The 20,367-nt window shown below is 42.0% G+C and overlaps 1 protein-coding gene across 1 annotated transcript; it reads right to left on the bottom strand.

Moving 5' to 3' along the window:
* Positions 1-917: 917 nt before the first annotated feature.
* Positions 918-15,312, bottom strand: wsb1 (WD repeat and SOCS box containing 1). The gene is made up of 9 exons (XM_054601007.1): positions 14,908-15,312; positions 13,418-13,586; positions 10,913-11,196; positions 10,031-10,162; positions 8,995-9,095; positions 6,110-6,282; positions 5,479-5,592; positions 3,495-3,602; positions 918-3,307 (listed from the first exon to the last, which is right to left on the bottom strand). The coding sequence occupies exons 1-9, from the start codon at positions 14,945-14,947 to the stop codon at positions 3,145-3,147; spliced, it is 1,284 nt and encodes a 427-aa protein (XP_054456982.1). The 5' UTR covers positions 14,948-15,312; the 3' UTR covers positions 918-3,144.
* Positions 15,313-20,367: the final 5,055 nt, after the last annotated feature.

The raw sequence follows: 20,367 nt of genomic DNA, 5'->3' as shown, positions 1-20,367 counted from the left end.
GTCTGTTCTCTTACTCGTAGCTCTGCTGGTGGCTGAAGTCTGTCGCACTGGAGAGCATTTATGCTTTAATTATAAAAGAAAAGTCCTCCTTTTTTTTTTTTTGTCCAGCGCCCTCCACAACGCCTCAAACTGTGATTCAGACATCCGCTCTGTAGGGCTGATAGAATTTAACTGCATAACAGCTGCTAGTAAAGACGATAAGGTCATCAACGCCTGTGATCTATTATACATGATGACTTAACCTGGTAGTCAATCGCTAATCAAGGGTCACATGATAGGGGCGTGACGAATCAGGAAGGACACGTCTTGACTACTAAGACCCAATCAAGTATGAAACTCGGGTGACTAAGTCATGGTTTTAAAACTTCTCCTTTTCAGCCTGTCCATACTATGAGGTAACCCCAGCGTAGATGCTTCAATAACATCAGTTCCACCAGAACTGGAGAGTCTTTTTAATAGGGACTGGAAATGATGGAGAAAGATGGAGGGCTATGACATGCAACAAAGTTCCCAAGGTCAAATCAAACCCTGGACGATAGTGGTTCTACGGCTTGGACTGTAACCACTCAGCTTTGCAGGCACTCCATGTCTGTACTTCTTCCAACTGGTTCAACGTGGATCAGACTAAATTCTGAGCCTGGTTCAAGGCAGAGACCTATTTCAATTCAGATGGGATGATCAGTTGTGTGGTTGTTTACTTTTGTTTCCAGGCCACTGCTGAGCAAATCTTAATCACTTTGGCTGATATCAGACAGAATCGTCAACTTGTTGCACTGTTTCCAGTCGACTGCAACTCGATGGACTGGACTGATCCAAAGCTCTGGCCTCAAGGCAACATTAAACTTGTTTTATCAAACTAACTGATGCATATTCATACTAAATGTTTCATGTTATAGAGAAATATGGAAGACCTGAAACCAGTTTTTAAGGGCTTTTAATCTCAATATTTCAGGCATCTTAATGCAATAAAAAAAACATGCTCCTTGTCTGAAGGCTCAATGAAGAAGGGTCTTTATCTCATATTAATAACCACTTACATTTTGTCAAAAAGATTTTACTGAAACTATGAAAACAAAAAAAATACAAGAAAGGAACTTTATACATTCATATATTTGCTGCGTCAAACTGCATCTCACAGAGGCAGGACCGTGTTTTTCCAATCACAATGGTAACACCTCGTAATGCAAACCCCCGTATGGTTCAGTACAGAGAACTACACGCTGCAGCACGTTCATGAAACACCCTCCATATCTCAGCACAAAACGATGAGAAAGGAAAACCTTTGGCATTAGCATTGAATGTCAGAGAACATTTTTGCTAAGAACTACAACCCACATCTCTACAGAAACACAAGCAGGAAATACTAAAAGCTCTCTTTCTCCTTCTTCAGATCTCACATCACTGACACAATGTGAAAATGACAATCAAGAAACAGAATGCTCAATCTGAAAAGGTCATTCACGATTATCGTGTGCATATTTTTCTATCAAGAGTGAACATGAAGGCTGGCAGCTGATTGGTTGGTAGCTTCCGACTACGTTCGGGGTTGCTGGAATTGCTTTTTGTCATTTCTACTGCAAATAGTGGCAACAGGCGCAGTTCTACTTCCTCTGCCAGTCTGAATCAGACCGGTTAAGAAATGTAACATATTTTTAGTTATTTGTAGACATTTTCACATTGACAAGGAGAACAAAAAGACAATGATAAAAAAAAATAAAAAAATTACAAATGTTTAACAGAAAAACTGGATACAGGTGACAAAGTGGAAAAACCTTAAACTTTGTTTATAGACACGATAATACTTTACATATACACACACATACATATGGCATGGACTGGAGGCTCTGTACTGGTGTGGCAGGCACGCACGAAGACACAAGACAGCGAAGTAAACTCAAGCATACCGTTGCCATTTACATCACCACTTTGAGACATTTTTGGGGGGGGTGGGGGGGAGAGACCTGTGGATGGGCTAAACCTACATCACGTCAGAGTTGGACCAATTATTGTTTCGCCATTTACTTAAGCTGTCATGACAGCCAGTTAGTATTGTTTGACAGCACGTCGGCCATTTAAGACATTTTACATCGAGATCTGAAATGTCAAGTAAAGACAAACTTGTTAGTTCAGCATTCAGAAGCTGTAGATTTCAGAAAGCACACGTCACACAATAGTCCAAATGACTAAGATATCCTTAGTGCTCCATGGTGCTTCTCTGCAAAGCCAATCAAATGAGTGGTGTGATGAGTCTCCCAGCTGATACAGAATTTTTGAGGCCAATACATTTGGGAGCTTAAAACAAATCCAAGAATGATGCATCCCTCCCTTAAATGTAAGTGAAATTTCAAACAACTGCAACCAAGAAATGTAACAAAGACATTTTGCATCGAAACACAAACTATAAAATGGTGACACAGTTTCAAAAACTCTTTGGCATCACTGTACTTCAAATACTGTCATTTCCCGGCAGACATGTATAGGCTGATACCAATATATCTGCAATGACCTTGTATCTGCCTGCATGATGGATCACTCTGGCTCACTGGTTCGTGAAGTAGTTACTTTGATAGCCGTTGAAATACTATACATCTTCCGTATCAGTTTTTCACAGATCTGAGTAATGGCCTTCAAAACCCTACATCCTTTAAACATCCCGTGTGTCTTCCCTTTAGCTGACCCACTGGCAAACAACAGACCTGACATTAAGAGCAAGCACAGAGCTTATTACACAAGAAAACTAAAAGGGTTTACTGAACCTGGTGGAGAGCTGGAGCCAGCTGGAAAAGAAGCTGAACCGTTCTAGGTGCCACTGCAAAATGTTGGAGGGGAGGGGAGGGGAGCCCCCCCCCAAAAAAATAACTAGCATTCAAACTCATTTACTTAAAGTACTTACAAAAATAAATATTTACGAAACAACACAATATCCTGCTCTGAGTGGATGTGGTGGGCATTTGCAATGAGAACATGTCTCTTGGGTTTCAGTAAAACCTTTTCTCCTGGTCTGATTGATATCGTTTGTTCATCAGAGATCTATGAAAAAAATGTTTATTTTTGAGAAAATTATTAATTGGTTGTCCAGCACGATGCTGCTGTGGCAAGTTCAGTTGGGTCAGGAGGTGCTGTGGTGGTGTGTGTGTGTGGGGATTAGATGACTTTGTAGGTCAGGTAGTCACGGAGCGGCGTAGGAATAGCCAGGACCTCCACCTGCTGGGTGGTCATCACCCGGCGGAGGGACATCCTACAAATGTGCTGCAGACTGGCAACGCTGCGAGGGCACTCCCAGAAGTGCACACTACCATCACGAGTCCTAGAACAGAAAAACAAAGTGAGGAATGCATACAGCCTGCACATGGTGCCAGCAAGAGATGTAAGAAAAAAAACATGGAGAACTGGTTGCCTTGGCTCATCATGAGGCAGAAGTCAATGAGGTGCGACTGAGTCAATGTGATCCGAGTGTTCAGGATGGAGCGTCTGTGTATGTGCTAATGTCTTACCCAGCAGCAAGGACACTTCCTTCAGCGGAGAAGGCACAGCAGAGGCCATTAGAGATGGAGGCCACGGCCTGAGGAGCCCTTTCCTCTATGCTCCAGAAACGAACCAGCCTGAGCAGAAACAAAAAAAAAAAAAAAAAGAGAAAAAAAAAACAGGAACACTGCAGTTAGAATCCAAACTGCATCAGGACACTGGATTCCCTTTGTGCTTGTACTGGTAAACATGACAGTATCGAGGGAAACCGTTTCCCCTCACGGAGAAGACTGCCTCAACTTTTCTCATGTCGTAAGATCTCAGAGGAACATGCCGTTCTGTGTAGTTATGCAGACGTGAGCTTACAGTGTGAGTAATCAAACAAACAAACAAACAATCTCCACGAAGAGTCACTGATATTTCACAAATCAAAAAGATGACATCATGTCACATGAGTTGTCGGCACAGTGGGGAAAGTAAAACGACTGTTAAGAGAATCATTCTAGTTGACCTGCCCTGTTTCCCAGATGTAGAACTTTTAATACAAAGATGTTAGCCATAGTATCTGCCCAGAGAATTGTTCTGTTGTTGCCGTTTACATTCCTCAAGATGCATATTGAAATAAATACACCACAGGAATGGACTACCGTTTGTTTTGTCATGACATGTTTGTGTCGCATAAAAGGCTGCAACCGCATTTTGTTGTGCAACCCTGTGTTGCATAACGACAACAAATGATCCTTGATTTATACATCTTTCTCTGGATGAAGCAAAAAGACACATACTTTTGTTTTCTGGCAGTGGTTTCCCTGAACTGCATTGGTTTGCCTCTTTTTTCACAACTTCCATTTTGCAGCACTTCCTGCCTCTCTTCTCAACACATTTTCTGCTAACAGTACAGCGGTCAGAGTGATTAATAGCTACCTTGTGACAGTCATGTGACCCAGTCAAACAGAGCAGCACACAGTAGCTCTGTGCTATCAACTCCCATTAAGACCCACGACTCCCAGCTAGGTTTAAAACAAGCGCAGCAAACAGTGAATCTTTTCTGCTGCCCTTTGCTGTTCACATATCAGCCCATGTGCACTAAAAAATGCTTTGGTGTATGATCGCTCACTGGAGAGGCTCAAAGCTGGGGGTTTGTCAAGGCTCAGCCCGAAATCACTTCAGATTCAGAATTTGAACACTTAGTTGCAAACAGTGCCCTTTTTGATCTACTGCTGAAACATTGATCCTGATATATCTAACCTCTTAGAACAGGCACCAGGAAAGAGGGAAGATTTGACAGGTTTTATACTGAAGTCAACATGTTAACCATGATCAGTTTAAAGGATCCCCCACTCAAAGAAAAAAAGATCAGTTCAGTTCTTGACATGCGTCTATTTCAGCCACTTGCCCAGCTGAGATATTTAAATTTCCCGATAATCAAACTTACTTGTCTGAAACATAAAACGTAAACCTATAATGAAATAAATCAAGAGATTTTAGAGCTAGGAAGTAAAACAAGTCATAAACTACATTTGACAAGATTACATTTAAACACATACTCAATACTCATTTTTACTGTTCGGAGCTTAAAACTCACAACAACCTTCAATCTCCTTCAGCGTTTCAGTAGCTGTAGGCGCCGTCATCAGAAGGACTGTGTTAGGGAGAGTCTCTGTAATTGCCCTGAGCAGCGTCAACTTACGTTAACTAATGCTAGCTCTCCTCTTGCTGATTTAAAACAGATTTGTGGTTCACAATGAGGCAGTAACAGGACTGGGCGATTACAAAGCATTAATGGTGATCCCTCCATTGTATTTTTTTAATGAATAAGTACCCCTAATAAAGATACCATATATTTTGCACTTGTCAGACCAGGCATTCAGCGTGCCAGAACACAGAGTTAACCTGCCCCAGGGCAAGCGTTAATATCGAGCCCTGCCGTTTCCTCTAAAGAAAACGAGGCAAGTTGAGAAATGACATAGAACCAGTTAATGAATAGTAGTTTGATGCCGTTCAGTGTCGTACCTGTCATCCGTAATGCTGGCAATGTGGCGGCCATCAGGGCAGAAGCTCACAGAGCGAACCCAGCGGTCATTTGCCCCTCCAGCAAAAATGGGTGATGGAGGAGGGAAGAGATGGCTGGAGAAAGATGAAAGCATGAACTTAAGGACCAGAGTATCACAACAGTTTCTCAGGTTAAAATGACCAGTCACTGTTTTTAATGGGGAGGCTGTTCGATCCAACTTTTGACTGAAGAAATAGCTAATTTATTCTACTGAAAATAAAAAGTTGAAGTAAAACATAAGCAAAAAAACCCACGTTTGCTCAATTCAGTACTCTCAGGTGTTAATCAATTACAGTCTTATTTGATGTGGTACGACCAGTAGCTAATGGTAACAATTATATAGATATTGCTGTGTAATTGACATTACTGTGTGAGTTCACTGACTTTCTGACACTTCTGCACTGTTCAATCACTTGTGACCACTGTTGGAAAAACTCCATCCACTGAGGAACACCCTGATGTATGAAAGCTACAATACTTTTACCGTTATCAATGGCAGCTAGAAATATTTGGGTGGACAAATGGATGAAATTCGGCAATATGAATAATAAGGCAGCAAAACCTCCTCTATATTGAGTGTTATTTCCTTACCCGAGTTCCAGCAGGATGGTGGCCTTGTGGTGGTCCCATACGATGACCCGGGTGTCATAAGAGGCGGTGGCCAACAGTGCCCCATCTGGTGAAAACTCACAAGACACCACATCATTGTGGTGCCCCTCCAGCTTCTGGATCAAGGTTAACTTATCCATGTTCCATAGGAACACCTGCAACGTGAGGAGAGGACTGTTATAGCCCATGGAATGATTTGGAAAGAGTATAGATGTGCTATGTTACACTTATCATTACTATATGCACAGAAAGCATTTAGAAATTACATTAAGCAACAAGAATTAAAACAGAATTAAATAGTTGAACTCAAGATATGCTCAGTGTCATTGTTATGATCCGTAACCTTTAACCAGACCGATCAAACAAAAGAGCACATGCTACACAAGCAGCAAGGCTATGTCAAAATGCAACACTACATCTACATTGATTAACATGTTTATGTAATAGTATTAAACTACAATATCATCAAATGTATGCATTTTTAATACATTATTTATTATTATTATAAATAAATACTTCTATTATTTCAACAAAAGTGTTCTACACAAAGAATAAGAAAAGAAAACAAGTAGTAACTTAAGGTAACATAAAGTTACTCCACTGGTTCCCCTTTCAGAGTTTTAGTTCACTGTGTTTACAATAGGCTCGCACCTCCGGCAGAAGCCTACGAAGAGAGAAAGATACTGCAAGAGAAAAGAATATTTTATGGCCAAAGGGATGAAACCTCTGGCAAAATACACGTGCGCGCAAACACAAGCGCGCACACACACACACACACACACATTGGTAAAAAAATAATTATGGTCAGCATTTCTAGTATTAATGTCTTTTTTCCAGTTATATAACTTCTACAACTAAAGCGATGAAGATGCTGCTTGTGAACAACTGCCATTAATGATTTACATAAAAACCATAAACATGCAGACTAATGGTCCAGTTTCTTTAACTGGTTTCCTCCTCTCTGGACTAACTAGTTTTATCATGTTATAGATTTCTAATTTAAGTGAAAAACACAAGCATCATTTCCTCTGTTGTTATTCTAAGCTGTGTTTTTCTGTGTGCTGATGGCGAAATGTGGATGAAATACAGTATAATCTATTGCTGTTCCACTGTTGCTGCCGAAAGCAGAAACACCTAAATGCTTTTTAGTGAAGCAGAAAAATCCACAGTAGAACTGCAGATGGAAACATTGCTACATATCTGGCAATTTTGATGACTTTTTCAAGGCAACAGTTGACATGTTTAGAATACAGCTTTTCAGAGGCACAACAAATAATTCTATTTGAAACCTAAACTAATTTACAAAAAAGGGTTGGGGATTAAACTGTTGAATTGTTTTCTACAACTTGCCATTAGCAATATTACAATGCTACACTGTATGCTACTAGAAAAAACATTTACATTGACAGTAACAGAATTCCTTAGAACAAAAGAGAAGCTAGCTTGTGCAGGCAGTGGACGGAGCTATTTGGAGGGGGGTGGGGTGGGGTGGGGATAGTGAGTTTGGGATATAGGTGGGATGGGGGAGGGGAGGTAGAGGAAGTATTTAATAACCATTTTTAAAAAGGTGCAATGTGTAACATCTGGCCACATGCTCAAAAGAAATAGAGGGCATACTACTGGGTCCATACAATCTAAATTTAAAGTTATTTAAGAAACATCAAACTACTGACTGACTGCTGAAACCCTGAGAGCTGCTCATTACATCAGTATTTATAATCTTCACGTGTTTATAGTTTACACTAGCCATGTGTGCGTTTACTGTGTCACTGACCAGGGCTGTACTTTCCCTGTAACGTTTCTGTTTGTTTGTCGTCCTGCCTCCAGTGACTACTTTGCCACGAGGACAGGGAAGGCAGCTCCGGGGGACAGACAGAGCTTCAGTTGGAGGAGCAGTTCGTAACACAAATTCACCCAGGACAAACCCCTAGCGCCGGGGGAGGAGCAAACTCTACGGTGCTGCCGTTACACAGGTAGAGATGTTACACCTTGCACCTTTAATGACAGTTTGAAACTGAAATAAAAATAGAGGAACTGCAACAGCAGAGGTAGACAGACACGAAGCAGCACCTACGTACAGACTGGTGCCAGGCTGCCCCTGGCCAGGCCTTTGGGCATTGTGCACTGTGCGTCCCCGGTTTATACCGGCTGCTCAAAATGTCAGCGCGGCGCTCCCTTCAATACCAATCACACACTGAGCTCTGCCACCACCTGTGACAGGGAGAGCAAGACACACACTGTAGGGACACACACAGCCTAACAAAGCTACCACCATGTCTACATTACAACCATGTTCAGATGGGTCTACAGCTGCAACATTGTAGATAAGTGAACTAATGTTGGACTGCAGATATGTGGGTGGATAATTCTACATGCAATATAAGGAGGACATGTTTTTCTCATCCGATTTAGGATAATATGTAAAGTTTACATGAGGTCAGAATTGTTTTCAAAACTGCATCAGAGTGTTTTTGGAAGTTAAATAACATTCCCCTGCTGTAATGTAGCTTTAGTTTGACTTTACCCTTTTTCTACAAACTCTACATACTTGGGCATCTAAAATTAAATAATGACACTAATTTACTACAGCTTTACAACAATAGTGAAAACTGTTGTCTGCTCTGCATGCAAACTTCAGAACACCAAAAGCCTGCTTATTCCACTGCAAACAAAACCAAACACAATCTAGATGCAGGTGGCACACCGTATCATGACACCGAGCACAGTTTGATCTAAGGTGGAAATGGAAGGGCAGGACAGATGTATTTCCATTGTAAGATGATTGAGCATTACTGTCACAAGCAAATTGAGCAAATATTATCTAACAATCCCCCCCAAAGTAAGTAAAAAGGAACTTGTATACGTACTGATTTTCCAGCACCGACTGAGCACAGGGTGGAAGAGTCGGGGGAGAAGGCGCTGCAGTACACCCAGTTCTGATGCCCCCGCAAAACCTTCACCATGTTACCTTCAACACAAAACACAACATTATCTTAGTTGCAGTACAGTGTGTCCTTTACTTCCAACATACCACACATGATGAGTCATGTTAAGATTTTCTTTTGGCATTTTTCAGTTTGACACTAGACAGTATAGAGAATAGGCAGACGGGAAACCGGGAGAGAGAAGGGAGGCTGGATACAACACAAAGGTTGTGAGGCAGTGGCCATGTGGCATGTGCTTTAATCATTTCGTTATTACGTATTTGGAATGACTACACTTCCCACAAAAACTATGTGAGTCCCATGCCCTTTTTGTGGACTTTACTACAAAGGATAAGGCATGGCTGATTCTTTGTTTTTCTTATTGGCAACTTATCCGTGAAAAGACCTAAACCAACAATGTGTTACTCTCTTAATACTTCATAAAGCTTCATGTTTTAAAAAGCTACAGAATGAAAGCGCTGGTCGCTTTCAGAGAACGTTACTGCAACAGGAGGAAATGGTGCATTTGCTCGGGACTTATTTTTCAGCAGTGGATTAATGCCAATTACCCATAAGTTAGTAAAATGTTGGTTTTGTTTTTTTTGATGGAATTTGTTGACAATAAAAAACATAGAGGATATTACCAGACTTTGAGTTGAGATAACAACGTCGCTTTAACAGTAAACCAAGAATTAGCAGCATATGTAACTGATGTGTAGGTCACACCACTAATGTTATGGATAGGGCCATCCATAACATTAGTGTTATGGATGCATGGCTCCGGCCCTATGACATGATCCGTGAACACTTGCTGGAGAGTGTTCCAAGAGCTGCATGCTGTGGTTCATGCAGACCAGACAGCAAATCAAAGACTCTCATAATGTCTGTGTGCAACTGTAATTCAATTGCATAAAAATAAAAAATAAAATCCTCCTAATTGAAAGAAAGAAATTTCATTAAAAAAAGCTCATCTACATACCATCATCTTTGAGGTCCCACACACGGAGGGTCTTATCTCTGGATGCAGAGACCAGCATCAGACTGCCATCAGGAGCAAAGGTCAAGTCCCGCACTATATCAGTATGGTCCATCAGATTCAGCAACAGTTTTCCTGCAAGACGATCAATTAAAAAAAAAAAAAACATCCACGGTGAAGTGCAACTAGTCCTCAGTCAAGTTTGAGAGATTTTAACCTATCAATGAAAAGGTCAGTAGTCCGATGTTTACAGGCGGAGCAAGAACTCCATTCTAGTGCCAATGCAGACTAGGGCTGTCAAAATTGACCAAAAAGGACTTTTGGGCATTATGTCAATGGCATTGTGTCCCAACTGGCTGAGAGTGACACAGCACTTATGAACTTTGTGTGTTTGAAGCCAATTTTGTATTTATTCTTGTTGCTCTGTTTGAAAGCTTCCCAATTGTCAGGGATCTGATGACTGATTGTGATATTGAAATGAGGAGGTACTGTGTACGTGTGCACACGCACAGCTTTTGTGTAGACATGTCATAACTTGTTTTTCTTCCAATGGGAAGATCAAGTCTGTTCACTATTTAAAAACCCTACTCATTCATGTAAACACAGTGTGCCAATGATTGCACTGTGCTAGAAGAAGTCTTGTATATCTTTTAATGCTTTCTTTTTTAAAACTGCAGACTCACACTTTGTTTGCTACTGTCAGACTGCCTTTGGAGCAGCAGCTTGTAGCCACATGGACTTCAAACAGTGTTCATTCAACATATTGCCTCCAAAAATCTATGAGACTATAAATAATTGAACTTTCTTTTCCCTAATCTAAATTAAATTACCTAGTCTGGTAACCAACTAATGAAGTTGAAGAGGGAAACAAAAACTTGTCCTCACCAGTGTAAACATCCCAGATCTTGATGCGACCATTGCTGAGGCCCGTTGCCAGTAGCAGCTGGTCCTGACCAAACTTGAAGCGGTGCCACTCGATGTTCACACAGCGGCTCTGCTTCTCTGGCACCGAGGAGCCGAAGGCCAAGCCCCAGACGATGTCACCGCAGTCGATGGTGTGTTCGCGGGGCTCGTCGGCCACCGGGATCACCTGGCCTTCGCTGCTGTTCTGACGGGACAAACGCCGAGGGCTCAAGGCATTGGTGGCCTCTCCACCATTGCCCGTTGAACTACAGCAACAGAGAATGGAAGAGATCAACAAGACAGCCCGAGTGAGCGGCGCTCACACAACAAGATTAAGTTGTTTATCTCTATGACATGTTGGAGGTGAGTTGGCCCTAAACCCCCTCACTGTGGCTGTTTCCGTTTGTACTGTTCCTCCTTAAACTTAAAACTGATCCATTACATTACATTACAGTCATTTAGCAGACGCTTTTATCCAAAGCGACTTACAGTCAGTAGTATATTACATATCATTCACCCATTCACACACTGATGACAGGCTACCATGCAAGGTGCCACCATCAGACTCTATCTAACATTCATGCAACATCCAGTCCACACCGATGGCAAGCCTTCGGGAGCAACTTGGGGTTAAGTGTCTTGCCCAAGGACACATCGACTGCCGAAGCCGGGTATCGAACCACCGACCCTCTGATTGGAGAACTACCTTGCTCTCCACTACGCCACAGCGATCCACTTACCAAAGTCTGAAATATGCCCAAATCTGGTTGATTACACCTGATTCTATTGAAGAATATCATTGACAATGACGCTTCGCTAACTGTGATCAACCAATTGCATTTCCTATAATTTGTCAGAATAATGGAAACCCTTCTAGTTTGCAATCGCATAACTTTTAAATGGTAAGCAGCACCAGCTGTAAAGAGACAGCTCTGATATGACTGAAAGCATTCAGTAAAATAAGGCTGATATGTGAAGGGGGAAAAAACGGAACACTGGAGTGAAACTTAACTCCAACCCAAGGAAACTCAGGAAAAGCCAGAAACGTACTGAGATCCAAACACAGAGAGACTTTTTAAAAACACAGCTTTCCATCTAGTCTCCAGCAAAGACACACACGTGGCAACATGACTCGAAGCAGCGGTGTATCCATTAAAAAGCAATCGAACGAATAAGTGCAGCCAATCAGCACAGGGGGTGGGACTAATGCTGTTGTCAGCTAAAACTTTTCCACAAATCCTTCCAACCCCACATGTCCGAGTCATTTACTCACTGGCCTCTCTGCCGCGTTCAGGCTGTTGAATAATACTTTGGAATTTGATACAATCCCCTTGATTAACACATTTATTTTACACATAGTCTTCTCATTGTCGCCCGATCTCTTAGGCTAGTTGTTTATTAACTTGCTCTGCCAAAGAGCTGTTCAACAAACAATGTTAAAGTGTGGCTCTATGAGTCACACGGCTCTAATGAGTGGAAGAAGAGCCTGTTTAGCAGAAATGGAGCTGATAATTCAAGCCACATGTCCTTGGCAGCTAGGAGCAGCTCTTTGTTTACGTTCTGCTTTCTGTGCAGGACGGGGAGGGAAACTGAGGACAAACATACCGATAGATTGTTCCATCAGCGCATTTCATGCAGTGTAGGTAAAGATGTGACTGTATAAACTGCTTATTAATTCTTTAAACATCAATAGAAAAGCACAGTGAACACAAAAATTCCCCCGCTGATATTTTCTGCCTCTGGAAAACTTTGACAATAAAATCTGCACACCTAAAAGTATGCTTTATCAAAATGTGGCGTATTCATGTGTAAAAAAACATTATGCCAACTGCCTGCATTGAACAAGCAGCATAAAACTGATGACACCAAGATCGGCTTCCAGTTTATCTCAGGGGAATTTGCTGGTTTACAAAGTTTCAGTGCTTTATCCAACTAAAGGAAAAGCTCACTCGAGTTTGAAAACTCTTACTCTTTTGCAGTAGGTGTTGTAAGAATACTGTTCCAGTCATTTTTTCCCTACAGTCCTGTGCAGTCAGGCTGCTGGAACACTCTGGGATGCAGCCTGCCAGCACACTCTCGATGGTACATCAGTAAAATCCACAAAACAAACATTTCAACAGCTGACCTGTTCCATTTGTCTTGTTGACATTAAAAGAGGGGTTTTAGTTGGGCTTTGTCATTTCCTTAAAAAGCTGGACACTGTACAGGGTTTGTACCACGAGGTCAGTTGTTGTAGTTTTTCTTGCCCAATAAGTGGCTGAGTTTTTAAATGTATCTGTCAAATGTGTTTACTCTGTCTAGGTCTGGTAGTTTCTGAAACTCAAGACACTTTTAGCTGATAATAATAACAATAATACAAATAATTCCAGGATTAATGCCTAAATGTTACATGGATTACACATAAAATCAGTACTCAAAATGTTGATGTTTTATTAAGCATAGTTGCTACATTTAATTACTGGTAGGCAATTTTAAAATGATACTTACAAGTTCTTCAGACATTTTGCCCAGGGAATGAGTTTCACAATGCGATGCCCCTGAGACCAAGCAAAGTAGGAACCATTGGGTGCAAAGGCTACTGTCCAAGCCTCACGCCCAGACTTCTGGTCGAAGGGAGCTAGAGGCACCAGGAGTTCACCGATTAACTTTGCCTTACCTTGAAAAACAACAGGAACACTGTTACTTTATCTACACCCATTGATGTGATTGCTTATTAAAACACATTACAGCCCCTCTGTTATTCAGGCCTACCCACAGGAATCCCAATTGTCCCAAAGTAACCTCTGCACTGAGAAACACGAGTGGGCTTGTCACTGATGCAGGTGTCCCATTGGCTTACTGTGCTTACCCAACCAGTGGTACAAAACACAACAGGTGGGTAACTTTATTAGGATAAATGATCTGCGATTAAACAAATTAAAAGCAACAACTAAAATGCATTTGGGTTTTTATTAACAAACTGCATAAACTGTCTTGACCTAAACTTGCCCCCAGGCCAATGTGTATAGGACAGTCAGATCTGAAAAGCAACCATTGACTTACATTTCCCATGTAAATTGTACAGATTCCAGCAACACCACTAACAAACTGAAAGAGACAACTGCACAACGACTGTTGTGTGAACACACAAGCAGCTCAAACAATTGGCATCAGAGAATTATAGAGGACTGTAGATAGCAGAGGTATTCAAACACCTCTTTAAGACCAAATGTAAATGAAGTGGAAGACATTCTTTAAAAATGCAGTAAGGTGAAGGGAGCCACAGTTATAGATTCTGACCATAAGGGAAAACAGAATAAGCTCAAATGTTAAACTTAAAACCGTGTATATTAAGGCCGTTTCTTTTGAGGGATTTCACCAAAATGCTTTACTAAGATTACAGACAGACACACTGTACTGAGACAAGCTTTATAGTTCATATAAGTCCAAAATCTATACAGTAACGTTGTTTAGCCATAGAGCGTCGAGCGTGCAAGCTCGCACGTCTCGGTGTTGTGTGACGCAAGATTATGAATCACCGACACGGGGGGGGGCGGTCTGAGGCGAGGTTTCGACGAGCAGGAAAATACATTTCCGATTATTACGTACTGAAAAAATGTTTAAAAAAGGGCAGAAACACAACGGGCTGTTGTAACGTTGCACTGTTAACCAAACCAAGCTGTGCACTCTTAAGTCAACTACGACGGTGCACGGAGCGAGCTAAACCATGCCGCTAGCTTCAATGCTAAGTACCAAGAGCCGGTGAAGCTACACACAGCACACAGCACAGGACTATAGCACAGCCCGAAGTCAATTGCATCTTAGATACAATAAGGACAGAATGCTCACTACCGCCCACCACGACGTGTTAAAGTGGACGGCCATTTAAGCTAGCTAGCTGGTATGTTATGCTAACAGTTTGTAGTATGATGCACTATTGTTTTGGTTTTTTTATGGTTACAACGGACCGTTGATCAACGTGGGGATTTTCTACTTACCTATATCATTTTCGTTTACAGAGTCTGGGAAGCTTGCCATCTAAATAAGAGCACAGACGTAAGAGAAAGCTAAGCACGAACTGTAAAACAAATACGCAACTGGTGCGGAATTATACGGCGGCGGCGTCTGCCCTTCCGATGTCTGCTTTCCTGTTTTCCTTTACTTCCTCGATGATACGCTTTATTTTGGTGTTTAATCTAGAATAATGCTGTTCTGTTTTGGGTTTTTTTAAACAGCCTGTTTTTAAAACAAAACAAAAAAACAGCTTGTTTAACGCGTAATTGACGAATTAGCTTGGGTAGATACTACAGTACGATCCCTGGTAGTACAATGGCTTGAGAATGGATAGGAGTCGGACCAAGCTACGTTTATCTAGAGGAGGAGTCTCCAATAACACTGGGGGAGGGTTTCACTACAAGTCAGCAAAGGACTGGGCCATTACCATTATTTACACCCTCCCCCTCGCTCTCGTTTAAGTGGCCGATCGCAAACAGCTTAAAGGTGCATATCGCCACCTACTGTACAGGAGTGTGTAACGTCACGTCAGTTCACTCTATTTCTTATATCCCACCAGCCCTGTGTTGTTTCAAAAAGAAGTAAGTGCCATCTCGAAAACTCCTACGACTTCTCCTTCTTGTCACAGCAACCAAACCAGACCCCCTTCATGTTAAGCCTCTCTGACTTTATCATGCAATCTTTGTCTCTATGCTTCATACATGTTACAGTGCAAGATAAAACAAGATTTAATAGGATAATCCCTTATTAGTCCCACAGCAGGGAATTTTACAGGATCACAGCAGCGGAGTGGATAGTGCAAACAAAAAAACAAGAGAAATAAGTAGAAAAACATGATTTAAAAAACGTAAATAAATAAGTAATCACACAGTCACATTATTATTACTATTCCCTGTACCATTAAACTTATTGACTTTGCTTCTTCCATGGAGTCTTTGTGCTTTCTCTCCTTGGAGGTTTCCATGTATCTTGGATCTACCTGGACTGTGGTCGTGCCTCATGCCATGGCCCGGCTGACACCCACTGCTACTACTATTATTGTAAAGTATATTAAATAAGTAAAAACAACAGAAACTAAAATATGATATCATTGGACTGAATGGTTGTTAATGTTGCACAATGGGTTGCACAGATTATTTATATTGCACAGTGGATACATTAGATATATATTGCACATGAATGAATACATGAATGAGGAATTATAAAAAAGGTCTACTGGGAGCTCTACACTGTTTAAGAATCCCTCTTTGTGCTCAGTCGACTCTCTCTTCCTCCTGAGACACCCATTTGGTTTTTGGTTGTGATTTTGGTTTGGTTCTACAACATTGCAATCTAATTTGTTAGATTGTTTGACTGTGTGCATCTCCCTCTTTTGTCATGGCCGTGCGGCCCGGTTTGTGACATCACTTTCACTGTATCAAGTGGACATCCCAGCACACAGCTGGCCTTCTTGACAAGTTTGTTCAGTCTCTTCCTGTCGGCTGTAGAGATGCTGCTGCTCCAGCAGACCACTCCATTAAAGATGGCTGATGCCACCACAGAGTCGAAGAAGGTCAAAGAAAGACCTCAGTCTCCTCAGCAGATAGAGTCTGCTCTGACCCTTTTTGTAGAGCGCGTTTCTGATGTCTGGTACTGGATGTTCACTGGAACAGGAGGAGAGTGTTAAGCGGAAGTCCACCACAAGCTCTTTGTTTTTGTTTGTTATCTGGAGGCGGTTCCGCTGGCACCATCCTATAAAGTCCGGGTTCAGTTCCCAAAATGAGGCCGAAGATTTCAGAGTTGTCAGAGAACTTTTGCAGGTGGCAGTTAGCAAAGTTGTGTGTGAAGTTTGAGGTGTATATTGTGAAGAGGAAGGGAGCCAGAACGGTTCCTTGTGGGGCCCCCGTGCTGCAGGACACCAGGTCGGACTCACAATCCCGTATCCTCACATACTGTGGACGGTTGGTGAGGTACTCCAGGATCCCTGCAGTGAGGTGGTGGTCCACCCCCAGGTTGTCCCTCAGAGGCGTGGGCTGGATGGTGTTGAAGGCACTGGAAAAATCAAAAAACATGACTCTCACAGTGCTTCCAGCCTTTTCCAGGCGAGAGAGGCATCATTTTTCGTAGTGCTATTAAAACCTGTGTGGTCTAATTTAAGGCTTGCTGTGATGATATCCTCCATTCTCTTCCTTTCTATACACTGCTTTGCTATAGAGCGCTGCAGTAATGAGTCCTTAAAAAAGGAAATTAGTTAACATTTTTTTACTTCCTGTTCCCCTATCTCAAAGTCATTGGCCCAATACCAGTGTCAAGTGTTAAGGCCTTAAGCCCCTCACCCTTGTGGAATAAGCTGACGTCACCTGGTAAATGGTTGAGAGTGAGATGAGAGGCTGTTTTGTTATATACAATTGTGGGGTTTTATTTTATGATTTTACTGCCACACTAGACGAAAGGGAAGTGTCGAATAATGTGTTTACTTTGTTTTGTCAAAACATCAATAGCAAAATTGAAAGAAAGAGTTGATGAATAAACCAGGTGTGTATTATAGCCTATACATGCATTCCACGGATTTCATGTGTTTCTAAGTACAATCTTAAATAGTTTATGTTTCTGCTTAAATGTAATATTCCAGACTGAACACCCATGCGCTCTCCTCTGTACAATTGTTCCTTTGCTGTTTTGTTTTGACGTCTCTGGGCTTCTCCTGGAAACCATGTGTTTAACATCACAGCGCTTGTAAGAGCCATTTGGTTGTTGTTTTGTTTTGGTGAACCTCCCACCACTTGGGGCGTAGTGCTGCTCTCAATTAGGCAAGAGGTGATTATAATCAGCCGGTGTTGCTGATTGGGAGAAGCAAACAGTGCTTGACCGTGCTTTAGTGAACTAAGATAACGTTATGATTTATTTTGTGTAGGAAACAGGAAAAACAAGTATGACAGAGAGAGTGGCTTTGCTCTGTTAGTGTTTGAAAACCCTGCCAATGTAAGCAAATACATTTGGAAACTGGACTTAACGTCATTTATTGCACGCATCGGAACAAAGCAATCAGCAACCGTAGTGGCTTTTTGATAGGCACTGGGGTCACTATAGAGCTATAAATTGTTAGTGCAGAAATGCGCTAAAACACTTACCAGCACACTCATTCCCTTTCAACATCACATCCCTTAAATTCCAACGATTATTTCAAATAAAACAGGCCGTGTTCCCACAAGTCAAATCATACTTCTGTCTAAACTAGGAGTGGACCAAGATGCAGCCTGAGCAGATGCTTTTTGCAACGCTGTGCACCAGGTTTCTGAAGAGGCTAGTGAAAAGTTTAGTAGATGATTTCTTTATCTAAGAGAGTCATTTCACTCTCTTAAGTTTTTAATGCAACAATGGGTAAAAAACATAAGTATCCATCTCAATCAAGTGAAGGAGCGAAAGTTAGCTCAGCATGTGTGCTAGCTAGCGGTGGCCATGGTTATACACAAGACAAAAGCAACATGGAGGACCTCTACATAACCAAGAAAGAGATCCCACCGTTGCCAGCTACACCAAGTAAATCCCCTGTGTTTCTATGAAGATGACCAAAGTTGAGCAGCGAGTTGATATGGTTGAGCAGCCTATCAGGTTATTACCAAAAAAAGAATGGATGACCTAGAAACCTACAGTGCCCTGGATGAAGCAATCATATTTTAAATCGGTTAATTTATGCGTTACACAGTTGGCAATTTCTTACCAGCTGTCCTTTCTGCTGCATTTATACAGCCCTTTTCTAGTCTTGGCATACACTTAGAGCTTCACAAAACGAGCAAGCAGTCACCCATTCACACAGGCTACCATACGAGGTGCTACCTGCTCATCAGGAGCGATAGCCATCCAAACATTCACGTGTGTGCAATTAATTCATTTAATGGAATACACACATTTAATTAAAGTCAGATCTATCGTGCCCTGGATGAAGTCATATCGGTTAATTTATGCGTTACACAGTTGGCAATTTCTTACCAGCTGTCCTTTCTGCTCATTAATATAAATGACTGCAGGTAACAATTTAGTCTAATAGAAATACAGTAAAAACAAACAAACAACAAACTACAGTAAAGATACATTAAAATACTGCCCTGTAGTAATACACTTATGTTCTGTATACTGTATATGGCATTATAGGACAATCACAGTAGTTTATTGTAAATACAGCAACGAGTCCTTGGTAACAGAATGACATCATCATTAGAACTCTCCCCAGGCTTTCTCTGTGACATCATCATTAGAACTCTCCCCAGGCTTTCTCTGTGACATCATCATTAGAACTCTCCCCAGGCTTTCTCTCTGACATCATCATTAGAACTCTCCCCAGGCTTCATTTGTGACATCATCATTAGAACTTCCTTTAATGGTCTTTGATCAGCAGTGACATAATCGGATGTACTTTGCTCCTTTGAATGCTTTAATCACTTCACACTGTATTTCATCTATAACCCAGTTGACTTTAAGACGACTTCACACAGTGCGATCACTCTTGAATCGCAGCGCGTTGAGGAAACCTGTCACAGCAGAAGAGATGGATGTGAACCCAGAAGAGCTGCTCATCGAGAACGAATGGCTCCGGATGGAGCTGCAGGGGGCAAAGGAGCGCGAGGAGGACCTGCAACATAAGCTGATAAATGAGCGAGTGATTGCAATGGAGTCCGAGGAGCAGCTCCAGGAGGAACTGGAGAGGTGGAAAGCGATAGCCAACAATGATGTGACGGAGGTGAAGACCCGCCACGCTTGCGTGCAGATGCAGCAGCCAGAGCGAGACACAGAGCAGCAGGTGAAACTGGAGGCAGTAATCATGGAGCTCAGAGTGCTGCTGGAAGAGGAGAGGAGTCTGAGCAAGACGCGTCTGCAGCACAGCGAGGAGATGACAGAACTCCTGAAGGCTGAGAGGGACAAAAATTGCGACCTTGAGGTGAGCCTCAAGGCCGTAGAACTTAACAGCTGCGACGACCTCGAGAAGTTAAAGAAAGCCTTGGAGCACCAGAGTAGCCTTCTGAGGAAGACCAACGAGACCACGAACCAGACTGTCTCATTTCTCCACAGCACTCTGCAGGAAAAGGATGCAATGATTGCCCTTCTGCAACAGGAGCTCAAACAGCAGGAGCCATGTGAGGAGGAGGAGGTCACGGTTTTACCAGCAGCGGAGTCTCTACAGGTGAGCTGTGGATGCACCATGAAGAAAAAGAAGGAGAAGGACACACTGTGGAGAAGATTCTCCAAGCTCTTCGTTTGTGGCTCACGCAAAACCAAAGAAGAGTAATGGTGACATTTTACACCGGCATTAAGAGAAGATGCACATGAGGCTGGAGGTGAACTTTAAGCTGCATTCTTTGATTCTGCTGAGTCACCACAAGTAAAATAACACCATTATCATATTTGAACCAAATGACAAATATGATTCCATACAGACTCAAACAGCACAGTGATTGTGCAGTTTAAAA

This window comes from Anoplopoma fimbria, chromosome 1 (assembly GCF_027596085.1).
Source record: "Anoplopoma fimbria isolate UVic2021 breed Golden Eagle Sablefish chromosome 1, Afim_UVic_2022, whole genome shotgun sequence".
Taxonomy (NCBI): domain Eukaryota; kingdom Metazoa; phylum Chordata; class Actinopteri; order Perciformes; family Anoplopomatidae; genus Anoplopoma; species Anoplopoma fimbria.
This window is presented reverse-complemented; position numbering and strand designations above follow the sequence as displayed.

Excerpts from the sequence above, each read along its gene's own strand:
- wsb1 (XM_054601007.1), bottom strand. The coding sequence starts at position 14,947 with ATGGCAAGCTTCCCAGACTCTGTAAACGAAAATGATATAG. Across the intron at positions 11,197-13,417 it reads GCAAAATGTCTGAAGAACTT|TTCAACGGGCAATGGTGGAG; the intron begins GTAAGTATCATT and ends CTGTTGCTGTAG. Across the intron at positions 3,603-5,478 it reads GCCAGCATTACGGATGACAG|GCTGGTTCGTTTCTGGAGCA; the intron begins GTACGACACTGA and ends GTTTCTGCTCAG.